The following is a 26,842-nucleotide window of genomic DNA, read 5'->3' on the forward strand; positions in this document are numbered from 1 at the left end:
TCACTTCAGTGGGACCAGAATCCAGGCCTGAAGCTGAGAGGAGGTGCCAGCCTGACTGCACCCTTATCTCATGGGGGCCTCCCCAGGCCAGATCTGTATGTGGAATCCATAGGAAAACAGAGGTCTGGTCCCTGAACAGAAACAGCCTGGAATGCCTGGGGGGTTGTGACCTTGGATCACGGACCAACATAATTCACTCGGCCTCTGTTCAGCCAGCAGGTTACAAATGCAGTCCCTCTGTATGCCTGCATTTCCCAGTATACTTGAGATAACAGCCCTTTTCTTCTATGTAACCATAGGGTTATGGAAAGGCAGGAAGATGTGTGTTATGAAACCCGTATTTGGGGCTTACTGCAAGTCTGGAAACCTGGAGACTGTTCAGAGAAGATGGGTTAGGATAGGCACTCACTCACACACAGCAGCTGGGGCAATGAGGGACACGACACCAAGGTAAGGAAGATAAGAAGGCTGAGCTCCAGTTTCAGCCCTGGCCACCAGGAGGCTGCCCCCAGAGTTCAGGCTGTGTGTGACATGGCCATGAAAGGCTCTGTCTCCTTGGGTCTCCCCTCTTCATTCTGCTATGCTTTCACCTAAGAAATGGTGGCTGAATCACCAGTTGAGGTGAGAGTCTGATTTTGTTCTTATCCACATTCTGATTAGATTTGCTTTTCAACTAATTTTCATGTAAGGAATGTCAGCTGGGCTGGAGGGCAGTTCACTGGTTCAGAAACAGTCTCTGTGAGATATCAGCTCTCTCACCAACAGGCAGCTGTTTGCCTATGGGAAGGAGTCTCTCTTTGAAGATAGCACCACATGGGACTCTGATATTCATCAAAAAGTAGATAGTGAAAATGCTTATTCTCTCTGAAGACAGTGCCAGAGTGTCTGGGAAGAGTGAGCATTGTGTTTGTCAGTCATGATCAAGCCTTCTTGGCTGGGAGTGAGAATGCCCCTGAGAAAAGCTACTTTCTCAAGGGGCCCTGCAGTTTGCAGAAGGGAGCCTGTATAGTAAGTAGTGCCAGGGGAGGTGGAGATGTGTTGAGGGGGGTACGGGGCCCAGCTACTTGGGAATCAAATTAATAAGAGCTGTCAGTGATGCCTGAGGCAGGGTGCCATCAAGGGGCCACTATGAATGGTTACAAGGTCCCAAGAGGCCCCTTGGAAAGAGTGTCCTGGGCCCACAGCTCCTGTGCTCTAATGACCATTGCAAAGTCACTGCTCACAACAGATCTGGCAGGTGCTGCTTACTCAGCTTTTGAAAAATCATTTTCTTTAAGTTACTTTTTGCTCCTGTCTGACTCTCCTAGCTCAGCAATACAATGTGTTTTTCTGTAGCCAAGGAACCATCCCTGGCCCCAGGGGCTCCATAATGTGGGAGTGGTTGAGACAGAGGACAGAGTGAGAAGGGTGGAGCTTTCTCTCCCAGGTGTGATCTCAAACACTTGGAATCCAGAGAGAAACCTATAGAAGAGAGAAGCCTCTATCTAAAGACAATAACACAGGGGCCGGCCCCGTGGCTTAGTGGTTAGGTGCGAGCGCTCCGCTGCTGGTGGCCCGGTTTTGGATCCCAGGTGTGCACCAACGCGCCGCTTCTCTGGCCACGCTGAGGCTGCGTCCCACATACAGCAACGAGAAGGATGTGCAGCTATGACATACAACTATCTACTGGGGCTTTGGAGGAAAAAAAAAAAAAAATAATTAAAAAAAAAAATAAAGACAATAACACAAGCGGAGTCTTAAATGGCCAGATATTTCAATCCAACCCATTATTTCTCCATCTGTGGGGTCCATAATGTCAGTCAGAAAAAGGAATCCACAGACTAGGCTGGTGTTGACCACGTTGGGTGGCCACTGAGCTGCCAAAAAGTCCCTCATGGGTCTTGGGTTGCTCCTGAGTTTGGGCTGGTTAGCCCCTGGGCCAGCAGGCCCTAGAGGCATGTGATGAGGGCATGTACATCTGGGGATGAAGCATCCGAGCGCATCTACCCAGAGATGCATGTCTGTAAGTGAAGGGGGCTTTTTGTTTATGTGGGTATCTGAATGTGTGTGTCTGTGTGTAGGATGTGTCTGTGTGGCGCGCACGTCTCTGTATGTGGTGTGTGTGTGTGTGTCTGTGCTTCTGTGTGTGGTATGTTTTATCTCTGAGTGTGATGTGCATATATGTTTGTGTCCTCATCAGTCAGCTGGAAGAGCGCCCTTAACTGCTTCTTCTAATAACTGTCTCAAGCTCTCTGAAAGATCTCTAAGCCATGGTAGCCGTACTCATTGCTACATACTATTTCCTTCCTCATTTTGCTTTTTGGAAGCAGCATCTCTCCTGGCCCTAATTGGAGCAATCTGTCTCTTCAACTAAATATGATGAGAGCAGCAAAAACTAGGTTTATGAAGAATCCTGGACCCATGAAATACTAGTCCATTGACTTGTCTCAGATGAAGAGGATTCTGCAGGACGTGGATGTCAAGTTAATGACTTAGAGAAATATCCAACTGGGTGGGAAAGATGCTGAAGCGACCTGGGCCTGGGTGAGATCAGAAGGTATTTGGTAGCAGCAGCCAGCTCTGTAAGGTGTCATATGGGATTGGGGGATAGAGCCTGGCCATATTTTTCATGGACAGGCTCTCTAAGACCTTTGTGCCTTTAACTGCCCAAAGGGAGCAGTTAAATTTGTGTTAGATCCCAAAGGCTTGACTCCTGGACTCCCTCTGATCAAGTGGGTCAGGAGGTGACTGTCACAGCTCCATGGAATGATCTATGATGAAGAAACACTCAGGGACTCTATGCAGGTTTATATTTCCTCGTGCTCCGGGGAGACGTGATCAGGCAAGGGGAGAAGAAGTCTCCCTTTCTCTGGGGCTGAACAGTCTTTGACCTCAACTCTGGATTACCTTAAAGTACTTGTCTAGGATTTCACTGTAGTTGCTGCCTTTAGAGAACCAGCCATCTGGAATGATCTCCGCTTCCAGCCACTGGATGATGCGACGCCGGAGCTCATCGCGGTTGGACTGATAGCAAACGACTGCAGGAAAGGGGAGGAGGTCAGCTGAGCGGTGAGGACCCCCATGTCACCAGCACCCACTACGTGGGCGGCTCAGTTCCCGGGGCTCTGCCTGTGCCATCTCACCGCATTTTCACAGCACTCCAGGGAAACAGGATTATCACAGAGGAGTCAACCCAGAGTACATGCTGGAAAGTGTCCAACCCAGGATTGAAGCTCATGTCTCTAAAAAATTTATAAAGACTGAGAATATTGAAACAGAGAGATTATGTTGCTTAGGTCAGAAAAAAGTAGAGCAGAAAAATAAAGGACATTTTCATTAATTTTAGGAAGCTAAGGAAAAAAAATCAATCGATAGAACAGCTCTCTTTGGCTCAAAGATGAGCTGAAACAGTAAATGAATAAATGAGAACATTATAATTCTTTATGCCACTGGATTTCTGGTTCTTTCTATATACCTTTTCCCTCTCTCACCAACTGGGTCTATTAAAACTTTCTCCCACTTAAAATTGTACACTGCCTGCATTATCCTTTATTATAAACAACAGAAAAGGAGGCCGAGGAAGGGCCGTGAAGCCCTGCTCTGGACAGCTGCTGTGAGCCATGTGGAAACAACAGGTGGACTGAGAGGTGGGGGGATGGGGAAAATCCTCTGGGATGTGAAAAGGGCACGGGGTCAGGGGAATGGAAATCCGGGCACTGTCCCCACTCTGCCACTTCCTAGCTGTGTGACTCAGGGAAATCACTTAATCTCTCTGAGCCTCAATTTCCTCTTCTATAAGGTAATTACAATAAGAGCTACCTCACAGGGTTACTGTGAAGATCTAAGGAAAAGTATATGCTAAAGGGGTCTATCAGCATAAATCATGATGAAATTTTCACTTTTACTCATAGAAAACCATGGAAGAAGTCTTATTGGCATTTCCAATCATCCCCTTTCAAAAAGAGTTGTGCTTTCTGAATCTGCTCGTCCCGTGACGTGCACATGTCTCACAGAGTACTGGAGGAGAGACTCAGTGGCTTTCCTGTCCTCAGCAAAAATGGAAAACACAGCCAACATTCTGACCCAACTAGCTGCTTCAAATGGCAAGCACAAAAAAATGCAGTTTTGCAGCTTTTCTGAGCTGTGTTGAGGGCGACCAGCTCTAGGTCACAAGTTCTGACACACAGAAGATCTTGTGAGCTTCGGCAGGGATTGTGGAACGTGAAATTTCCATCTTGAAAGGAATCTCCTCCCTCAGATACACACTGTAGAAAGAACAGGCACTCACCTGGGCTGGCAGATGGACGGACAGATTTCTTCTCTGCAAGACAAAAGGAGAAAATGCATAATGCAAAGTGAAGAGAAAAGAAGATTTCTGCACATTGCTAGGATTAAAACTGCCCACGTTAAGGGGGCCACTCGTAACCTCTTCATCACTTTGTCTTGCGTCCTTGTTCCTCTCCTTCTTCCAAGAATGGGGATCTTTTCTTCCCTGCATTGTTTGACATTTTGAGGCCCCCAAGTCCCTCCTGGTCTCACACCTCCTCCTGTTAGCTTGGGGGAGGGGGCCACTGGGACTTTGAGAATTCATATGGAATCATTATGGACTCATGTGAATCATAGGGAAACGGAGTGGAGACCAAGATGTGGGAGAGAGCTTCCTATTTCTCCAGGGAAGTTCAAGGCTGAGAGACGCTGGGCAGGGAGGTGGCTTGGCAGGGGCTGGTGTCTAATTAGCAACAAGCTTGGGACCCCTTCCCTCTTATCCTGATGGCAATGATTTGAGTGTAAAACAGAGGAAATATAATACTACCAGGGCAGAGAGGCGTCCAAATTTAAAAAGCATGGGAAAAGTGAAACTTAACCTGCTTTCTAAAAAGGTACAGAATTTGTTTAAACACTTCCCTATTATTATTGATTACTGAGGTGGTCCCCTACCACTATCCAGCTACAGACAGTGCTGGAAGCCACCCTGGGGGTCTGATGCAGGAAACCCTGGGCAGAGGCCCCGGGCCATCCAGGGCAAACCCGGTAGGCTCATGAACGCCAAGAGGATGCGTCTCCAAGCAACTGGGTGGTCTCCACAGCTTTGGGCGCTGCGGTCAGGGTGGAAAGGAAGCCAAGAAGCTCGCCACACTGGTCTGTGCCCTGGCTTCCCATAGCCGAGTTGCCAGGCAGTGGTGAGAGCACGCCTTACCTTTGCAGTGTCCGTCATAATCGACCTGGATTTTGGAGCCAGTGAGGCAGGCGTCTCGATGCAGCTCACAGTGGTTGAGGTAGGTCTTGCCGTTGCTAGCACACACCGGCCTCTTGTGAGGTTTGCATTGCTGAAACAGACCCGCAGAGGATGATCGTGCAGAGGTGTGCACGTGTGCACGCGCACGCACACAGAGCCATCTTGTGAGGGGACTCCCCACCAGCAGAGATGGCCTCTATCCCACCAGGGCATAGGGAGCCTCGGCTCTGGCACCAGTGACCCTACCTCACTCAATGTTGGAGGCGCCCCATCACCCTGCAGCCCCGCATGGCCCTCTGTGCCGATCCTGGTCTAGGGTCATCTCTTCTATTCAGGGAAGACATAGACCTCCCCTCCCCCTCCCTCTACCTTATCAATTAGCAGGAAAGACATTTTATTAGAAGTCAGGAATCTGGATTCTCTGTCACTTTGTAGAGTCACTCAATGCCTTTGGATGATCTAATAAGATCCCTTAAAATTCCAACATTCTATGACACAAAACAGCTAGAGCTGACAACTGCAAATGTGGAGAGACTGAAAGGCAGGCAAACACACAGCCCTCCCTCAATTCTTCAATTACTCCGGAGTGCAACGATAAGGATCTTTGCTCTCTTGCACTGTTTAGCATTTGGCCATTCTGCTTTCCTCCAAATCTCGCAAAGCTTGCTGTGAGGCAGGGGTGGGGAGGCCTGTTCTTTATGAAGAACTGCAGAGAATCACGACAGGCAGGGAAACGGACTAAAGTTCACTTGACAACTTGATTCTGCTTTGGCTAAAGTGCCATGGTCACAGGGAAGCTCAGTTTCTTTAGACTTCTGTGGTTTTTGAAAGGGGAAAGGGGGAAGCAAGTTCAGCTCAGACCTAATAAAGGCAGCAAAGCAAGAAAGAGCAGACGTGGTGAAAAGAAACACAGGACACTGGAACTGGAAGGTAGCCCAACCTCTCCAACCCAACGAGAAAACCAAAGCCCAGAAAGATGAACTTCCCTTAACCAATACTCATTATTGAGTTCTTCCTACGTGCTGGGCACGGGGCACAGCCAGACATGGTCTCTGTCTCCATGGCATCCAGTGGCAACTCACTTGCTCAAAATCACACAACTATATGGGGCCAAGCTGAGACTAGACGCCAGTTTCTGGACCCTAAGTCAAGGCTCATGCCATCACACAATGGCCAGGTACACCTCTGGTGAGGACCTCCCAGGGTCCCCAGGGGATCTGGTATTCGGTTTCTGAGTCAAGGGACTTCCTTTCTGGGGCAATGGACCAGGATCCTTCACCTGGGGACTAAGTTGGGTGTATTTATTTCAGGAAGACAGACGTATCTCCAGGCATGGGTTGGTTTGATGGAAAGGGGAAAAAAGGGCACACATTCAGGCTATTCATGTTCACCTGAAGAGCGAGAACTCATCAGAATCCTGCTTACGGAAGAAGTATTTCTCGAAAGCTCACTTTGCTTTTTAAACTTCACTGAAAACCAAACCAAACCTGAAAAATGTGCATTCTGTCTACCATTTTTTAAAAAATTTGCATATCCTTTGACCTAGCAAGCCCTAGTGGGAATCAATCTTCCAGAAATAAAGGCAGCAGCATGTAAGGATATTTGCATAACATGTTATTGTTTGTAGTGGTAAACAACCCGTGAAACAACCTAAATGACCATCTATAGGAAAATGATTACATAAATCTGGTTCTTTTACATAACTAAATATTATGCAGATGTTAAAAAATGAGTTAGAACCACATGCACTGACCTGGAGGGTGTCTGTAATATATTAATGGTACAAAATGCAAGTTGCATGTATCTATGTCTATATATATTATGATCCCATTTTTGTGCAAAATAGGGGGAAACCCTGTAAGTTTATAGTAGCACAGAAAAAAAAAACACACGTGAAACAAATATATACCAAAGAATTAACACTGGTTATCTTAGACTAATGAGATTTGGGAGTTATGGGGAAGATTATTAATTTTATATTTGTACAAATGTCTGTACTATTTGACTTATAAAAAGCAATTGCTGGGGGACCAGCCCCGTGGCTGAGTAGTTCAAGTTCTGTGCCTCCGCTTTGATGGCCCAGGTTCGCAGGTTTAGATCCTATTCCACTCATCAGCCATGCTGTGGAGGCATCCCACATACAAAGTAGAGGAAGATATTGCCAACAGATGTTAGCTGAGGGTGAATCTTCCTCACCAAAAAAAAAAAAAAAAAAAGCAATTGTTAATTTTGTAATTTAAAAATCTTACAAACCTAAGCATTTTTCTTCTGAGGAAGATTCGCCCTGAGCTAACATCTGTGCCAATCATCCTCTATTTTGTATGTGGGTCACCGCCACAGCATGACCACCAATAAGTGGTGAAGGTCTGCGCCAGGGAACCGAACCCAGGCTGCTGAAGGGGAGTGAGCTGAACTTAACCACTAGGCCACTGGGCTGGCCCCCTAAAGCTAAACATTTTTTAAAAGAATAAAAAAAACATCCTTGCATTCACGTCTGATTTTTAACTCCTGGGATGAAAATTCCACTTCTTTCAGATAGACAAGGTGTGCATTTACGAAGATGACGAAATCCTTGGCACTGCTCTGCCAACAGGTAGCTCCAGCAAGGCAGCCACACTGGCCCACGCTGGCCACTCTCCTCTGGCTCCTGACCTCAGGACTTACCTCGATGCAGAGGCAGGTGGGCTCTCCCTTCTCTGTGACTGCACATTCCCGGCCGGCTCCACAAAACACATTGGCACAGATCATGGATTTGCTCCTTAGTTCTTCCTAAAACACAAAATCATAAAGGAAACCATGTCACTGAGATGAGCCCATCACGGGAGGAGCCAGTGGTGGTGATTACCTTTCAGGCTCGGGCCTTGGTCTGGAGTCGCGGCTCATGGGGTTGAAGGGTCCTGAACAGCCAGAAGCTGTCCCCAACGGTCAGTCCAGCCTTGCTGGCACTGTTGCAGCCTAGGCCCAGCTACCTCTGAGTCCCTGAGATTGTTTCTTGAAGAGCACGAGCTCATTGCTTGCATGCTTCCTTTCTCCTAAAAATGTTTATTGAGCACCCTTTATATGCCAACGCTACGCTAAGGACTGGAGATATAAAGGCACAGTGCCTGTCCTCACAAAGCTCCAGGGCTCTCTGAGGAAGCAGCAATAAAGAGAGCTTTAGGAACGATTATGGAAGTGCAACAAGAGGAGCACCAGGGAGCTGGAGGGAGGAGGAGGAAGAGAATCAAATGAGACTTTCTCAAGACAGGACGCCTTAACTGATTCTTAAAGTAGGAGAAGAGTGAGCCAGGCAGAAATGGAAACATCTGAGAGATATCTGAAGGACCAAAATCTCACTGAGTAGCGTTCAAGGCAATATCATCTCAAAAAGCAAAAGGATGGCCAAACCATCGGAAACATGGCTCTGCTATTATTCAGTATGGTCTAATTCAGCCCCTGTCCACATCTGCTTCTGGCTTCGAGACAGAGGGCCAAACCACCTAAGAGATGGTAGAACTATCCTCAAACCACTTGTGGTCAGACATTTGTCTTCAGACATATGCAGCAGAACTGACAAGGCAGGGAATGGTCCCAGTCTATGCCACTGAAAATGTGGGTGTTGGGAGACACTAATTGTTGGTAATGCATTCTTTCCCTCACATTAATTGCTGGCAGAAAGCCAGCCCCACATTATTTGCCTCTCAGGCCAGCACTAGGGGTGGCTGAATGAAGGAGAATGTGATTCCTCCAGCCTCTCTCCCTGACTGGATGGGCAAGCAGAGTCACCACAGGCTTCCAGGCTCCTGCCCTTGGGGGCAGCATTGGCTGTGACAAAACCAACAAAGATGGCAGGAGCTGTGATGGGGTCACGGCACTGGCTGAAGTAAAGGTGCGGATAGAACCTAAGATTCCGCCCTTCAGGCCATGTCTACCACGTCATGCAGAGAACTCACACCCACGAAGCTTGCAACAGTAAAATTCTTATAGTCGGTAAATGTTTTATATCCAAGAATAGGTCAAAGAAAGGAAAAAACAAAGTAGATGTTGAGAGCTAAGGGGCTGTGTCCAATACAGCTGGTCTGCTGCCACACAGAGGCTGCTTTGCAAACTCCAGGTTATTATTTTTTCTCTGAGCCATCTTGCCTGTCATGCAGGGCTTCCATTGGTCTAGAAACCCTTGCCATGCTCACATTTCATTGGCTCACATGCTATTGCTAAACCCATTCTTTTTTGGATGTTGCTAAGGCGAATTCAATAAAGCTGGCAGGCAGCGAAGAAAAGAGGAAGTAATTCCCAGAAGGACTGGGAGAGCTGTTGTTTCCTAAATGAGGAGTGGAGATAAAATCGAGCATATTCTCTAGGCAGGGCCCTCCGAGAAACTGTGCCTGGGAGGGGAAAGCAGCTCTAAAAAGGAAGAGGAAAAGGCTATTGCCGATCAGTGTACAAAATCTCAGATAAGACGACCTTCTCCTCTCCCCTTCACGAAACAACACTGTAACCGAGGGATACAGACAAATCGATGCCCCTCTGTGGGTGTCACATGAGTTACAGACACACAAAGTCATAGAAAAGCACACTCAGACATACGCCTACACTCACAGACACACACAGCTCCACCGGCTGACACCCACAAACTTTTACCACTTAGTAGCTGTGTGTTTGTAACTAGTCACTTTAATTCTGTGAACCTCAGTTTCCTCACCTGTAAAACGTAAATACTAGCCCTGCCCTGTGAAGATGAAATGAGATAATATATTTGGAATTGCATCATAAACTGTAAACGAGCTGCCTGTGAAAGTGTTATTCATGTTAATGCTTCCCGAGCTTCTTGCAATCGCCTGTGGCATTTATAGAGCTTCCTTTCATCGTATGCTGTTTTTAGTGAGTGTTAAAAATACAAGCTCTTACTTATAGGTTGAATTCATCCCAAGTCATTTTTTAAAAATAGTTGTCAAAAATCCATTTGAAGAAACAGATACTCCTTACCTAAAATATAAACTAATATTGACAGGCACAATTAAAATTTACAAAGTGTTTTCATACATACCATTTCATCTTGCACTGTGAACAGCCCTGCAAGAACACGTACACTGTGAACCCCATTTTACAGATGAGGAAACTGAAGATTGGAAAGGTCAAGTAACTTGCCCAAGGTCCCAAAGCTAAAAATGGGAGGAGCTTGGATTCCAACTCAGATCTTCAGACAACAGATGATTAAGCTCCCATTTATAAATACTGGGCACTCTATTAAGTGATTTTATTATCCATTGTCTTATTCAAGCTCTACAACACCATAAGTTAGACATCCTAACTATCCCCATTCTACATGTGAGGGAACTGAGCCTTAGAGGTTAAATAACTAGACAGTGGCAGAGCTAGGATTCTACCCAACCAAAGGGAAAACCGTTCTTTTATATATTAATTTCATATCCAGAAGATTTAAGGTTAAGGAAATTATGATGGGGATTCGATCTGCATAATTAGCACATATTGGGAGAAAGTGCTTAAGAGTGTGTCAGAGAGTTAGACTTGAATTCCCACGTCCCCCCTCTGCCCCTTACTTGCCATGGTTGTGGGCAAGGCACTCTCTTTAAACCTCAGTTTCCTCATGTGGGAAATGGGAACACGAATCTCTCCGAGGGCTATGTGAGAGCTACATGAGTGTGCTGCACGTGGCAGAGTGCCTGCCACACCACTGGAAGCAGCCATTGTTACAGTGGGCATCGATTTTCAGACAACTTGCCCACTGAGATGCTGATGTCACCTGGGGCGGTCAGGTCCCCACCTCCCCTACACCAGAACGACAATACTGAGAGCAGGGGGACTGACTGCATGGAAAAAAGGAAGGGTATAATAACCCCCGCCATCCTGTTTGAAGACCACAGAGAAATGCTAGTTACACAAGCATTCCTCTTTGCAGGTGGCACATTTGTCAATAGGTGGCAATCTCTCTCTTTGTCTCGCAGAGCCCAGAGCCGCAATGCAGAAGGGCAGCCTTGGCTCCTGCGGCTCTTCCCAGCTCTGTCCTCCCAGTGAGATGCGGTGCGGGAGGTGGGAGAATGGGGTGGGTGCCCCACAGGCACAGGCAGCAGGGCCTAAGAACTGGAGATTTGCCGACTTGGGAAAAAATGTCTTACTGAAGCCCTCAGAGCCCTCCCCAATTCTTCCCATTCACAGGCATGCTTTAACGCAGACATCAACAACGAAGCAAATTCTCTCTCCAGAGGTGACCTCTTTGTGCCATTGAAAGCCCTTCTCCAAGCCCTATCTTCTCTGGGAGCTGGAGTTCAGGAGCGTCCCTGAGGGTCCTGGAAAGTTCCTTAGGGTGGGAAGTGGTCTTACCCGTCTGCTGAGTGACTGATTCTGAGTGGGGGAGAAGAACATCTTGAGAGGGGATGAGCATGGCATGAACATGCTTATGGGACAAGGCAATGGCTGCCTGGTAGGGAGGGGTGTGGCGAGGAAGAGAGAGATGAGGCAGGGCGGCAGGTGACAGGGGGGCCGGTCTCGCCAGCTGGCCCAAGGGGCTGTCTGTGGATCTGATGGGCAGTGAGGACCTTGGGAAGTTTGGGATGGGGCAGGTGACATGATGAATGTGGTGCTTTGCAATATTAATTTGTGTCCAGTCCCTTCCAACTCAGAAATTCCAACTCAAAGTGCAGGGCAGCCTGGATGGAGAGAGGCTGGAGGCAGGGAAATGTGCCAGGGTGAGGCAGAGATCTTGTGTGTGTGTGGGTGGGGGGTGCCTAGGGCCAACGCTAATTTAATTACAGCACCTACAGCTGAGTGAGGCTCTTCACAGACACCTCTGTCCTCACAATGTCTGTGCAGGTTTCCCTATTTTCAGTCTCATGTAACAGATGGGGAGGAATTTAAGATTCAGAAAAGTTCTGTGATGTAGAGGCCACATAGCTAGTAAGAGCTGAGTCAGAATTGGAACACAAGGTCACCCTGACTCCAGAGCCTCGATATTTCTATGGGGAGAGTTCAAGGGAGCGAGCTGTGGAGAGAGGGTACAGCTATGAGGGCTGGCACAGGGAGAGGTCACTGGGCATAATGCCGTTCTCGTAAATGAAATAGAATTGTTTGCTTTACCACCATAACAATTTTAGAAATTAGGTGTCAAGACTGTATGAGAATTTCACCTATGTATAGACAACCACACTGGCATTTGAATATTCTCTGGGAGTGTGAGGTCACAGGTGTATGAACCCATAAGTCTGAATGTACCTGTGAGAGTGATTGAGTGGCGAGGCGGCATGTTCTGGAAGCATGGACACCCTGATATACTGATAAAAATCAATGAATACTTGCTTCCAGTGGAGAAACATCAGGTTTCGAGTTTTATCCTTCTGCATCATCTCCCTGACTTGCTTCTATGTTGTTTTCATTATGTGTTGCAAGCCATGCTCTGGGGGTTTGGTCTGATGGTTAATTTTCACAGTGCAAACTCCCCTTGGTAAAAGACTGACTGGGAACAGCAGTGACTTTTACCAGGGAAAGAAAAACTTGCTCTCTGAGCAACTGTCAGTCACTGCATGGTAATAACGATACTTTATACTTGTACAGCAATTTCTATTAGTCTGTAATTTTTGCTATTTTTTTTGATTCTGAAAACCTTTTAGGATAGGCAGGCAGGGGTTATCTCTAAGGCCCTTCCAGATGTAATATCCTATGATGAAGAAACCGAGGCTCACGGCTATCTGTGACTGGTCCAAGACCTCATGGTTGCAGAGCTGGGTCCTGGCCCGAGGTCTCCAGTCTTTAATTCCAGCCCTCTTTCCACTGAACCACTTTGCCTCTTTACAAACCAAAGCTCGGAAAGGTGTTGTCTTGGATCCAAGGTCTAAAAAAACAGGAATTATTTTTGCAATTGAAACAGATCCTTTGCAAAGGGAAAAGCAAGTTATTTGCAAAACCACCAGTAGAAGCGATAGTGTGTCTGAGTTTCTGGGCTGACTAGCATGAGGTCTGAACATAAAACACGCTTTGAATGTTTAAAAAAAGTCTTCTGAAGTAAAACAATTTCTGGAAGAACAGTGTGCTTTGGCAGGGGAGGAAGCTTATAAGCAAAGCCATAAAACTGTCAGCTTAATATACCATCATTTCACTAAAGTGAACTGGGTCGGCTCTGTCCCTCCAGCCTTTTCCTCCTTCCCAACTTTCTTTTCGGAAAAAAAAAAAAAAAAAAAACTGCCCTACGCGTGCCAAGGTGAAATTTTGGCTTCACTTGCCACTATTCTGTGACAAAGCGGCTTTGTTGACATGAGAAAGGCTCTCCTTGCTTTGCCAGAATTAGTCATGGAAACTTCACAGGAACACCAGAGCTCCTCAGATACGTGGAGCGCCACGGCACTGGGGACAAAGGAATTCACAGAACTGGGGAGAGCAGGAGGAGGCCTGGGTGGGGTGTGGGGTGGGGCGCTGGCTGCTCTTAGGCGGCCGTTCTGGAATGGAACCCAGTAGCACAGGCCTGAGAAAGCCGAGGAGAAAGCAAAACCACTCCAGGACCTTGAAATCTAGCTGGAGTGTCACGTGGCCTTGCTCCAGTCTCTGATTCTTTTTCTCTCAAAAGAATGTGTTGGTGCGTCATTACACATTCTAGGGAAAGAGGAGGAAGGAGTGGAGATCCCTAGCCATTGTCCTGATGTGTGTGGTGGCATCTGTAGTCCCTCCCTCGTACGTGCTCACAACCAATCCCGCATCTCCAGGTCAATGCACCAGGGCCAGATCCAGGTTTTGTGGGGCCTGAAGCTGAAACAATTTGAGGGGCTCTCCTTAAGAAAAACAATACACCATTATGACTGCAGAGTTGGGCACAGGGCCTTGGAAGGGGCCTTGCAAGTAAACGGTCCGAAACTGAAGCTTCATTAGCTTCACAGTAAATCTGACTCTCCATCTGCCCTATTATTTTCTTCATAAACAAGAAGGCTTTGGGGCCCTTAGTCTGTTAGTCAGAGCCCTATTTAACATTTTATGCACACATAGCTTATCTCAAGTAGACTAAGCGTCTGCACATTTTGGCTTCCCACAGACCAGGGAAAGTGTCCTGCCTGAGAAAATGCCCGGTAAACGTTTTTTACAATAAACGTCATCTGGGGTCCATTCAGGTTAGTGTCAGTGTCAGTGGCCAGTGACAATGGCACTCAGGATGTTTGGGGGAAGGTGTGGCTGGGCTTTATGACAACAAAATAAAGGATGTATCACCCCAAGGGGATTGGTTTTAAGATAAAAAAATAAAAATTACAGGGCCGGCCCCGTGGCTTAGCGGTTAAGTGCGCGCGCTCCGATGCTGGAGGCCAGGGTTCGGATCCTGGGCGCGCACTGACGCACCGCTTCTCCAGCCATGCTGAGGCTGTGTCCCACATACAGCAACTAGAAGGATGTGCAACTATGACATACAACTATCTACTGGGGCTTTGGGGGTAATAAATAAATAAAATTAAAATAAGTCTCATTTATAAAAAAAAAAAAATAAAAAAAAAAAAAATAAAAATTACAGACTTGTCATTCAAGAATTACCTAATTCTCCTTTGTGTTAATTTCTACGTTCAGCCTCTATCACAGCTTATGGGGTAACATGCTCCTGAGGTTCTCTACTCATTATGTGATCATATGGTGTGTGCCTGGAAATGACTACTTTCAAATTTCACATGGGACGAGGCTGTTTACCTTGACCACTGCCTTTATGATTTTACAGATTCTCTCACATTCTCTAAGTGTTTCCCTTGTCAGACTGAAGGATCTAAACTGCCACCTTCACACGGAAGCCCTTTCACCTTCCCAGCTGCTCATCTGCCATCTCTGGAATGCCTCCCCCTTCATATATTAGGTCTTTGTTGAGGTGGCCCAGAAAGCACGGCAAACTAGATGCTTGGTTCCTATATAATGGTGAGTTCCGTTTTCTCTAATGGTCTTGTCAGTCATAACGGAAGTATACAGCAGCATTTGGTAAGCACTTACAGAGTTAGAAATATGGTAGGCCCTTTCATACAGGACTGAAAATAATCTCACAATGGTCTGTGAGGTGGGAGGATTCGTCTCTGCTGGCAGTGAAGAGACTGTGACACCAAGTTGCCCCGTGACTGAGGTAAGAGTCAACCCAAGCGGCTCTGACTCCAGCACCTGAGGAGGGCGTCTCTGCTCTCAGGCCTTCAGGTCATGGCCACAGCGATGAGCTGGGGTGTCTGCTCATGGAGTGCCACGCTGTCTCCCCGACTTAGGCACATCCAGTGACTCCACTCTGACTGACAGGGTCTATCAGCCTCCCCAATATCTGTCAATAGGCCTCAGAGTGATCCCTGGGAACTCCCAAGATTTCCTGTCAGTCTTCCTAAAGAGTGCTTTCTGTAAATCCCCTAGTTTCACAATTTCACCCTTCAGTTTTTTCAGAACGCCCTGGATAGAGCCTTTGAAGCCAGACCATCTCCTCCCTGAATTAGTCTGCTAGGTTTGAGAATGGTATTCATTTTCCATTCTCCGACCATATTCCTAAGACTTGTCCACTTTAAAAGACAAAGTGGAGGGTATGCATAGTCCTCCAGTCTTCTCCAGTCCAAGGCAAGTACTTTAAACTCATCACAAAGCATATCTGATGAATGCCTCTAACAACAAAACAAGAGTGATAACAGCCGGTGACCAGCATGGTGCAAGCTCCGGGGCACATGCTCTGGGGGAGTATAGGATGTGGCCTCTGCCTTCACAGCAGTTCCTAACCTAGTCAGGGCGATGAAACTAACACACAAAGCCCAAGGCAGTCCTGAAGTAAATGGGCTGACTCCAGCAGATGGGGCTTCATGGATGAGATGAGACTAGAGCTGAGCTCTGAAGAATGGTAGGATCTGGATGGAAAACCTGTAGGTTTCTAGGCAGGTGGGTTTTAAGAACAGTTTGGCAGTGGTAAATGGGAAGAAATAGATGAGGAGGAATTGGGGGCACAAGGAAACCAACTGGAAAGAGACTGGGGTGTTGTAAGGTGGTGGCATGGATACAGAGAAAGGAAGAAATCCAAGAGAAATTTGTAAAGAACAAGGAGATCTGGCAACATACTGGATAGAGGAGAGAAAGGAGAGAATCCAGGGAGCTGCCAAGATCTTTGGCTTTGAGGGCCTGGAAGGTTGCTGCTATGTCTGTCAGAGATAGAGCCCTGGGAAGGGACCGAGTGGGGGAGGGGCAGGCAATGATGAGTCAGTCATGGACATAAGTCTCAGGGGACAGTAAAACATCCCACTGACAGTTGACAATAAAGGACTAGAGATGCACATCTGGACATCATCCGTATAGGAGTGAGAAATGGGGTTAAGAGAACAAACGAGCTCAGGAGGAAAGGGTGGGAATGGAGGGCTGAGGGTGGCTGAGCAGAGGAAGGGACAGGATGAGCACAGAGAGGAGCAGGAAGGAGAACAGGCTGCCGCCAGCCCAGATGGGGTCCTTGTGCAAAGGCTCAGAAAAGGTGCCCGCCCCTCTGGGCAGATGCAACACCAGGCCAGGTTACAGGGCTTGGCAAGCAGAGTGCAGGCTGGATTTCAGCACCTTCACCTCCTCGTGCAGTGAACAGCCTGTACAACCGTATGAGGCCTCTGAAGGCAAAGCAGCCAAGAAAGCAGAGTAGGTGCATTCAGAAAACTGGGAGCAAAACCAGGAAGTCTAGAGAGCTCCAAGAAATGGATAATGAATGTCACTGAATGAGAAATGATTTGGCAAACGTTGGGATGAAATAGCCAAAAAAAAAAAAGCTTTTGAACCTCTGCTGAAACTTGAACAGTAACCCAGAGGGCAGACCAGGCAGAGGCAGTGAGGTCCTACGTAAGGAGAACTGACGTGCCTGGAGACGGCCCTGGACATGGCCTTGGACACATCTCTGCCTCTAACGCACTGTGTGACTTAGGGCAAGGTGCTTGACCTCTCTGGGCCTGAGTTTCCTCATCTATAAAATGAAAGGGTTGTAGATGATGCCAAAGTCCCATAAATTGTTAGACTTCTCCTAACTAGAAAGTACAGGAATTTACCATTTCAGACGTTCCTGAATATCAAACTTCAATCTCCCAAGGAAGCTAACCTAAACGCCCAAACTAAAGAGACTGGTTATGTACAGAAGCTCTCACGGGGGCTTCAGGGTTTTTGCTGGGCTTTGGCGGGGGAATTAAAGTTAGCTTTCGTAGTCAAAGGATTTTCATCAGTAATGTCTTTTCATTCCCTCCTGGATCACGGCAGAGGAAATCAGGGGAGCAGTAACGGGACTCCAACTGAGTGGCCCAATTTCACTCTTAGTTAACCGGTTGGAACGCTCTGCTCCCCTAGAATGCCATTAATAACGCTTTTATTCTGTTTGTGTTTGCTTTGCAAGGAAAAAGGGAAGAAAAGAAGGGAGAGAATGGCTAAAGGAAATTCACATGAGATTCACAATTCTTCATTCCTGCCAAGAACCTGTCACTGAAGTATGTCTGGGACTGCCAGGGCTCACATTTACTCAGCATTCATGCTCTAATTATTTCCACATGTAGTTCAAGGAAAATGGTTGATTAAAAGCAAAAAAAAAAAAAAAAAAAAACAACCCAAACACCTAAATCCCAATACCCTCAACTAAAGAGGGGAGGCAGCTTTAGAGCAGCTGTGCAAGAGTTCCGAGAACCAGTTTTAGAAGGGTCCCTGCAGGGCCTGCCACATCTGCACCAACAACCTCGCACATTCCTGCCACTCCATCCCGAGGAGGCCAACCCTCTCCCTCCCGCAGCTTCCCAAGCCCTGAACCAAATAGGATTCACATTCTTTGGACTTCTGAGTGGAATGCAGGATTTATTCCCTTGCTTTGGTGGAAGGCAGAAGAGATATGGATATAGGCTAAGAGCTATGAGTTCTCCTCTTCACCATTTGCCCTGGGATCTACTGAATTTAGGTAGCTCCTGATTTCACATACCTACCGGGGAAGGAATCCACTGTGGCAGAGAACTTGGGTCCCTTCTCTGAACTGGGGAATACTCCCCTACCACATCTGCAGCTCCTTTCCATTATCCCAATGTGCACATGGCTCCCCCTAACCCTGCAAGCTGAGCCACCGCTCTCCAAAGTGGTTCACATGACCTGGCACTGATGCCCGACACTGTCATCTACTTCGCTACATTTAACAAGGTCTTTGGCACGTGGCTCAGTCTTCTTCCTCTCTGCTGGGTGACTTCATTGTTTACATGGCCTCAAGATCCTTGGCCTTCTCACCTCCAGGAACCCTCACATCTCAGGTCCTCTGGCTACAGGGAGCTTCAGGAGATGTCTGTGAATGGAGCAGGAGCCACAGCACACTAAAATAAAGGGGAGAGGGCTCCTGAGGTTCTACATTTTGAAATGAGAACTCATTATCCTTTGAAAATGTCAGCACCACGAGGTATTATTAGACGCTTCTTTAACTTTCAGATGGGCAGAGAATGTCCCACAAGACCAGCTAAAAAAATAATGTCACCATCTGGGAAGTCTGATTCATTGTCTGGATTGCCCAAATTCCTCCTGCCCTTCAAGTCTTAGCTCAAGTTACGCCGCTCCATCCTCGGTGACCTTCTTCTGATTGGTATGAATTCCTCCTTCCTTCTCTGACCTTTCATTCCTCTTTGTATGAATCCATTTTCATCACTTTTTAAAAAATTTAATTGACTGTGCAGATTTTGTCTTCCCAGCTGAATTATAAGTTCCTCGAGGACAAGGAGTGTGTTTTAGAGTTCTTCCACAGGCCTAGCATAGTACCCTGTGCCACTCAATCAACCTATGCTGAAAGCATAAAAGGGCGGCTGAAGCACACGGCCCTGAGGACTTGGAGTAGGGGCAGAAAGACAGCCCCTGTGCCAACTCCTCTCCTGGGACCAGTTTTTTTGGGGAAGTAGCCTAAAGACCCCACCCTTCTCCCTCAGGCCATAAATATTCTGCCTGGAATTTCACTAATTAGAGATTGTTTTAGACCCACAGAAAGACATTGGTGTGTGTGTGTGTGTGTGTGTGTGTGTGTGTGTGTTGGTGAGGTGCACAGGAGAGCAACGGGGGGCCGAAATGGCTCTCAGTCACTTCTTTTGTTCACAATTAATGTATACGCTGGCTGACGTGCTGAGGGAATGAGAACTTGGCGGAGGGAGAGAGGATGGAGGAGGAGGTAATGCGGTAATGTGAGGCACCTCAGAGGAGGGCGAAATTGGGCGAGACTTCAGAGTGCAGGGTGGGGGCGGCAAAGAGCAGCCTGACAGCATGGTGGCCCATACAAGGGAGAAGTCGAGACGAAGAGAAGCAAGTGAGAAGAGCCAAGAGAAATTGTGAAACTGGGCTTATACCCAAGGCAGCTGCTTTGTGTTAACTCTTCTCAGGAACCCTGGCCCCTACAGTGCCCTATGAGGTAGAAGGGAGGCAAGTTGATCAGCCTCCTTAGATCAGAGAAAGAAGTTTCTTGCCTTTTTCTACCCCTCCCCTACGGCCAAAATATTCTGGGGGTCTCCCACCACTCCCCTCTGGCTCACCCACTGGGCTGACCTTGCAGTGGGCTGGAATACACTGAAATGTAGTTGCCAGGCAAGGGCAAGGACTTAGCTCTGCCCAAGTGGTTTATTTCCCCTGGCACTTGGCCATCTTAAAAGGAACTGTGATGTCTAACAAAGAGCTGAGACCACTTGACAGAATGGAGGGGGCAAGGGTGGGGGCACTGCAGGGAGGTCAGGGTTGACTGGGACAAAATAGAGCAGAGACACCCAGAGACTCAGCAGAGCAGTGCAGCATGAGTCTCCGCTTTAAAAACCGGGACAAAGCCCAGGAATCTTCAGGGGCAGTGTTGCTGCGAAGCAGCTGTCAAGTTTCCAGCATCCTGGCAATTATTCTCCAGCCCAAGGAATGCAGAAGGGGTTAAAACCCAGCAAGAAACTTCGGGCTAAATGAAGTCTCCATATGTGTGGCTCGGTATGGTTCTAGGAGAAGCAGACAGATGTAATTAGAAGTTCTCAGACACTGTGTTGCCATGGCAACTGCTGGCCAGGAGAAAAGTGGGGGAAAACCTGGAGTCCGAGGAATATAGTCTTCCGAGGAAATGCCAGAGGCAGGTGGTGTTCATCACCCTCAGGCTCCCAGGGCAGGGCTTGTTCCTCCAACGTGCCCACTCCAGAATCTTGAAGACCCTCCCCACTCAATTCCTCCTTATCCTTGCTTCCCTGTCCCCAGATATACATCCCCCCACCAACTATAAATGCAAATGAAGGGCTCCCTTCAGATGGCATCCAAAAGAAGTCGATTCCTGGAAGAGAGGTTGTGCAGCTGACATTGTCCTCTGGGTAGCTCTGGTCCCAGGAGCTTTCTGGATCTGAGTCTGAGGATCAGTAAGGGAAGCTGCAAGCTTAATTTACATATCACGATGGAGCCCAGCTCCTCTATGAGGAGGATGCTGGATGCGGGCTGCAGGACAAGTTGGGGTATGTGAGCTTGAGTGGTGGAATATCTGCTCGGAGTAGGGCAACTGTATATTTTATCAGCCAAACTGGGACATTTTTGAGAGTAACAGGGGACCTTATAAACTGATATACTTGGACAACAGGATGATGATGTATTAAGATGACACACAGTCACCTTAATTATTAGGCAGCCTGAGGGAAAAATGCTTATTTTTATTTTATAGAGTAGGAATTCTAATCTGGTTCTATGAGCCCCCAGAAACCCAGTTATAGATTTTGGGGCTCGATTTTCCTAGGGCATAACCTAGGAAAGATGAGACACCCAAGAAAGTACTGCTCTGGGCATGGACTGCCTCTTGAGCCTAAATCTCCCTTGACTCAAGTGCCCCCTGAGGCTATTCCTGGGGTTCTGCTGCTGCACAGCTGGGGAACCTGGGTGGATGGGACAACTTTTGCTTCAAAATCTTGGTCATTACAAATCCTTCCAACTGCTTCTCTAAAGACAGAATCATTCATTTCATGCATTGTTGCCAAAGGCAGATGGCTCTCTATGAATTTACGGCAATAATGTGGTCAATGGGGTGGGATCATTCCACAGCAGCGAGACCTAATAAATCTCCCCCTGAAGCGGGGAGGTTTCTGGGGGTGCGTTCTTATACATTCCTTAACAATACAACGAGAAACAGTGGCTCAGGGAGCCTGCGGTCACAAAACCCAGGGAAAGGTCAGACTCTCCCAGGGAACCAGCAGAAATGACTGTATTTTAGGCATAATACAGCCAGCCTAGAAATTACGAGCATGTGGTTCAGCCACAAGCTCAGTTACAAAATTGTAGGATGTTTAAAGGATAATAAGGCCCACCCAGGGTGCAGCCCCTAGTATTTTCTCAGAACTCTGGGCCTCACAGCTATTTGGTATGAGTTCCTGGCAGTTACTTGGCAACCACAGCTGGTGGTGGTCCTCTTCTCTCAACCCTGGCTCAAGGGTGGGAGTCATTGGGGCCAATGTGCCTTATTTACCTGCACCCAAACCCAGACAGTCTTGGAAAGTGGGGTACAAATCTCTTAGCTTAATGTGGAGCTTCCCCAAAGTTTTTAGGTGGCAATGAGGGGCTCTTTACAACCTATAATCACAATTAACACCACTGCTCTCTGCTGGACATGTGTGTCAGGAAGTTCTGGCACCTACTGTGGGTCCCTTGGACTTTTTTTTTTTTTTTGGTGAGGGAGATTGGCCCTGAGCTAACATCTGTTGCCAATCTTCCTCTTTTTGCTTGAGGAAGAGTGGCCCTGAGCTAACATGTGTGCCAATCTTTCCTTTATTTTGTATGTGGGTTGCTGCCACAGCATGGCCTGATGAGCGGTGTAGGTCCGTGCCTGGGACTCGAACCCGAGAACCCCAGGCCGTCAAAGCGGAGTGCACCGAACATAACCACTACGCCACCGGGCCGGCCCCTTAACAGACCAGTTTAGAGGAATGTTAACCTTTCTGGGACAAATTAAGAACTATATAAAATCAGTCCCTTTGAAAAAAGCAACACTCCAAACACAAATTAATCTGCATTTCCTTATCATTGTCCAACGCGGAATTGAACAAAACCTATTTCTAAGCAAGAAGGCAATACACGGGACAAGCTAGCAGCAAAACAGCACACATCATGCTGGGTGCTAGGGACTCAAGAAAGGAGAAAGCACAGTCCCTGTCCCTAGGTTTAGATGAGGAGATGGGGCATAAATACATGGGATTTTTAACAACAGAACAACACAATCTAATAAGAGATAGCTCAAGACCACGTGTAGCTAAACGCAACATACGGTTAAGTGACAAATGTCTAGAGCAGAGCTGTCCAATAGAAATACATCATCAGTCTCATAGATGATTTAAAGTTTTCTAGTAGCCACTTTAAAACGCCACTTTGACATTTTAAAAAGTCAAAAGAAACATAAAATTTTAATAATCTGTTTTATTTAAGCCAATATATCCAAAATACTACCCTTTCAGCATGTAATCAATATTATTAATGAGATATTATACATTTTTTTTTTCATACTAAGTCTTTGAGACGTGGTGTGTATTTTACATTTACAGCACATCTTCATTGGACTAGCCACATTTCAAGTGCTCAGTGGCCACTTATGGCTAGCAGCTTTTCCTACTGAACAGCACAGCTCTGAACAGTAAGTCTGAGGTCAGACATATTCCTGAGGGCTGAATCGACGAGGAGAGCTTAGGTAGAAAGAGTAAGACTTTCTTTAACTTGGAATGTTTTAGAAGTGGCATATATAAGTGAAGTCAACAAATATTATCTGAACACATGGGTAAGGCAGCAGGCCGGGCTGCGTCTGGGACCAGGATACTGAAGTAATGAATACCCAAAAGAGGCAGGCGCCATGGGCACGTCAGCCTAATTCTGGCTCTGCTTTCAAGGCCTGTGGACAAGTCACTTCCCCCCTCTGGTCTCCACTAAGGAAGATAAAATGATTGCCACCTCCTGTCTTTAGGACTTTGTATAACTTATCTCATGAAATAATGATAAGGGGCTAATTAAACTACATATTTTGAGCCTGCTCTTAACTATTTAAATACACTTTTTTTCTGCATAAAAGTCCATGGACAAATTTGGCAATGAAGTGGATATTTCTCAAAACCTTTTTTTCATTTTCTTGGCTTGACTGCTCTACTCTGTTGCCGCCAGCTTTCAGTAATATTACACACACACACACACACACACACACACACACACTTGTAGTGCCTTGAGATTAAAGTCAATGAAAACATGCACGTTCTATTCTTCCTGAGACATTCCTGCCTTGCATTTTTTCCTTGGAACAGTTGGGAAGTCACAGCTGGGGAGAAGGAGCTGTAAAACCTACTTGTGCCAGCCAACCAGGCCTTAGCTGACAGGAGGCCCACCAATGAGAGACTGCCAGGTATTCTGCTCCGTTGTAGCAAAACTCCCTATTTTTACAGAGATGAAAATCCTGTGAGACCCTCAAGCTGTAGCAACAACGCACAAAGACCTCCTTTCCTGTTCTTTTTGTTTTCCCCCAAGGACTACATTAAAAACTCTACACAAAATCCTACTAGGTTAGTTGCTGCAGGCAGGTTATCATTTGCAGTAAAAATACTCCCAAGTATTACGTAGCAATATACTGTAGTTCTCAAAGCTCTGTTCTCCTTCATTTTTAACTGACTAAACACTGGAGAAATGCCACATATTTCACTGCTTTTGCTTACTCGCACTCCACTGAAAAGTGGAGCAACATGCTGTCTGGAGGTCAGGAAAGCTGGTCTGTGGGTGAACTGGAAGAGGCTAGAGAGCAGGACTGCAACTAAGTGGGGGTGGTCTGCTCCCCAGGACTCCATCTGCTGCTGATCTCTGTGCCTTTGCTGGAACTTTCCCCAGGATAAAAGACTTCTCTGAGATCTAATGTGTAAGTCCAGAGACACTGTTTTACCCATACTGGGGACATCACAGTTGCCATTCAAATGAAACAGGAAAGAGAGCAAGAGCAGAAAGGATCCCAAAAAGTAAAGGTCTCAGCAAACGGTGAGGTCAGAGGACAAAGTGACCAGAGGCTTTGGGGCAAAGAAATAACAATAACAGAATTTAATGCTTTATTTTACGTTCCTTGGGACATTAGCTTACTCTGGGAATCATGCCCAGTTAAATCAGAATTGCTCATCATGGGAGGAAAAGATCAAAATATTTACTATTCAGCTAGCCTCTGCTTAAATTGCAGCTTTACCTGGAGCTGAGAGAATCAGAATCCAGGTGGCAGACTACGCAAGCCCAGCATTACTACCACGTCCAAGGTTAAGCAAAGTGTTGATGCGCAAGTGCTGTGAACCACTGTCCCAGGTGCACAATAAACTTACAGAATCTGGCACAGAGATGACTTGGGTACAAAGATTATAGGCAGGATACTATGCCATCTTCTCATATCGCATATGAGATATTTGGATTCATTAATTAATCCATTTGGCCAGGGATTAATTCAACAAATATTTACTGAGCACCTTGCTAAGCTCAGTTCTAGATGCTGGGGATTTACTGATGAATGAGACAGAGGAGGGCTCTGTCCTGAAGGAGCACATATTCTAGGGGGAGGACAGTGGATAAACACAAATAACAAAATCATTTCAGATTGTAGTGAATGCTTAGAAGAATACAGAGGATGTTTGGCAGAGAGATGTGGGAGAGAGGGCATCACTTAGATGGAGTCCTTAGGTAACGCTCTCTTGAGCTGAGACCTGAAGGATGAAAGGAGCAGTTCAGGCAGAGAGAAGAAAAGCGCGAAGGTTCTGAAGCAGGGTGGAATTTGCTATGTTCCTGGAACAGAAAAAAAGCCAGTGTGGATGCGACACAGGGTCCAACAGGGAGAGCGGTGAGAGGTAAGCTGGGAACAGCAGGCTAGGGCTGGAGCACCTGGGACCTTGTAGGTGCCGATAAGAAGTTTGTATTTTATTCTTAATGACAAAGGGGCCACTGGAGGGTTTTACATAGGAGAGTGACATGATCAGACGTGTGTTTTATGAAGATTATTCGGGCTGCTATGTAGAGAAGTAGATGGAGAGAGGCAAGAAGGAAAAGGGGGAGAGCAGCTAGGATGCTACGGCAATAGTCCAGGCACAAAATGATGGTAGCTCAGACTAGATAGTGGCGATGGAGACAGAGAACAGTCAATGGAGGGGTGATACTTTCTGACAGTAGAGCCCACAGGACTTGCTGATGGACTGGGTTTGGATAGGGAAGGTGAAACAGTAGAAAGAAGATTCCTGGGTATTTCAAGTTGATAATCAAAAAACTCAGCCAATTTTAGGTAGGCATGGACATGGCCATGCCAGTGGTCCAGTCTGGAGTCACTCCCAGAAGGGTCTTCCCTCAGACTGGCCCTGGAGTCCACATGAGTCCCATGCCTTCCTGATGAAACTGAATTAGTTTAGGAAGTGAGTTCAGCAAGCCCACTAAGACCTGGGGTCAGATGTAAATAAACTCTGTTTATGGAAATCTGTCTAGAATTGACCCATGTTTCCAAACTGTTCCATGGACTACTAGCCTTAAAATATTTATGGTATTTTTTGAAATGCTGTTCTGTAGTGAAATGTCTGGGAAACATTGCTTATAATACTTTCCACCTAGAGAGGAAAATAAATAATGCACATGGACACTGTAAGGCTCTGAAAAGTCCTGCAACTAAAAAACCATTTAACCTAACACATATATTAACATCACTCAATACACAGTTTGAGAACCCTCAGTCTAGGCTCTGTATGTCTCTCCCTGTAGTTCTGCCATCCCCTGGAATTCAAGCAAAAGCAACAACAAGAAGAATAGCAGCTACTATTTATTGAGCGTTTACCTTGTGTAAGGTACTTCATATTACTATTTCCCCTGGTGTACGCAGTGTATACAGGTCCCATTTTAATTTACAGCTTTTACATTATCGTTTGTTCTTGTGAGTTCTGCTTACAGACTATGCATTCGCCAAGCAAAAACAATCACAAATCTTTTCTGATCATATATATCAGCAGCGTTCACTCACAGTATTTCCTCATGAAGTATTTAAGACAAAGACCAGACATTCTTCACTTTATAGCCCGTCTTCATTTACTTACCTCACTACAAGTAACGGCGAGAGTTTCCCACCCCATCACTGCCTCCCTCCTCTTCCTGCAGTCCTCCTCATCACTATTTTCCTTCTTCCTGTTTACTCCACCCATTTCTAAACCAGAACTGTCTTAGGACAGTTCCTTGAACATCCTTGGGCTTGGAATCTCTATTTTTTGTCTCTCTGTCAAAGAGAATGTCATGACTTTCCGAATATGGCTGTTGCATCTAAATCCACAGACTGGTAGTCTAGAGCCCATAATAGCCCTCAGCTATCCGGGAAACACACACACACGCACGCATGCACGCTCACTTCACCAACTGAGTGGAGAGAGAAGACTTTTTCCTAGAGTTAGACAACAGATCACTGGGGAATGAGGAGGTCTTGACATTCTAGGCCACCATAACATGAGTAATTGTGGTCACTAAATGACAATGCCATTTACACTGAGCAAAATAATGATAGCATTACCCAGAAAAATAACCTAATCACCAACTGAAATGTAGCCACTGGGGAGGAAGCCAGCTTGCCCTCTAATCCATACAGCAATTTGGTGAAGCAACTTAAGCAGGAAATGAAGAGCCTTCTATTTGATCAAATGTGTAGAAGGAATTTAGAGGGAAAATGCA

General features: G+C 46.6%; 1 protein-coding gene across 1 annotated transcript in view; it reads right to left on the reverse strand.

Annotated features, from left to right (window-relative positions):
- Positions 1-26,842, reverse strand: part of FSTL1 (follistatin like 1) — a 55,064-nt gene that overhangs the window by 12,666 nt on the left and 15,556 nt on the right. Inside the window, exons 3-6 of the mRNA XM_058555867.1 lie at positions 7,880-7,984; positions 5,177-5,306; positions 4,268-4,300; positions 2,887-3,017 (exon numbers count right to left, since the gene is read on the reverse strand). Coding sequence (XP_058411850.1) covers positions 2,887-3,017; positions 4,268-4,300; positions 5,177-5,306; positions 7,880-7,984 — 399 coding nt within the window. The remainder of the gene's footprint in view (positions 1-2,886; positions 3,018-4,267; positions 4,301-5,176; positions 5,307-7,879; positions 7,985-26,842) is intronic.

The sequence above is a fragment of the Diceros bicornis genome, chromosome 15 (assembly GCF_020826845.1).
Source record: "Diceros bicornis minor isolate mBicDic1 chromosome 15, mDicBic1.mat.cur, whole genome shotgun sequence".
Classification (NCBI taxonomy): domain Eukaryota; kingdom Metazoa; phylum Chordata; class Mammalia; order Perissodactyla; family Rhinocerotidae; genus Diceros; species Diceros bicornis.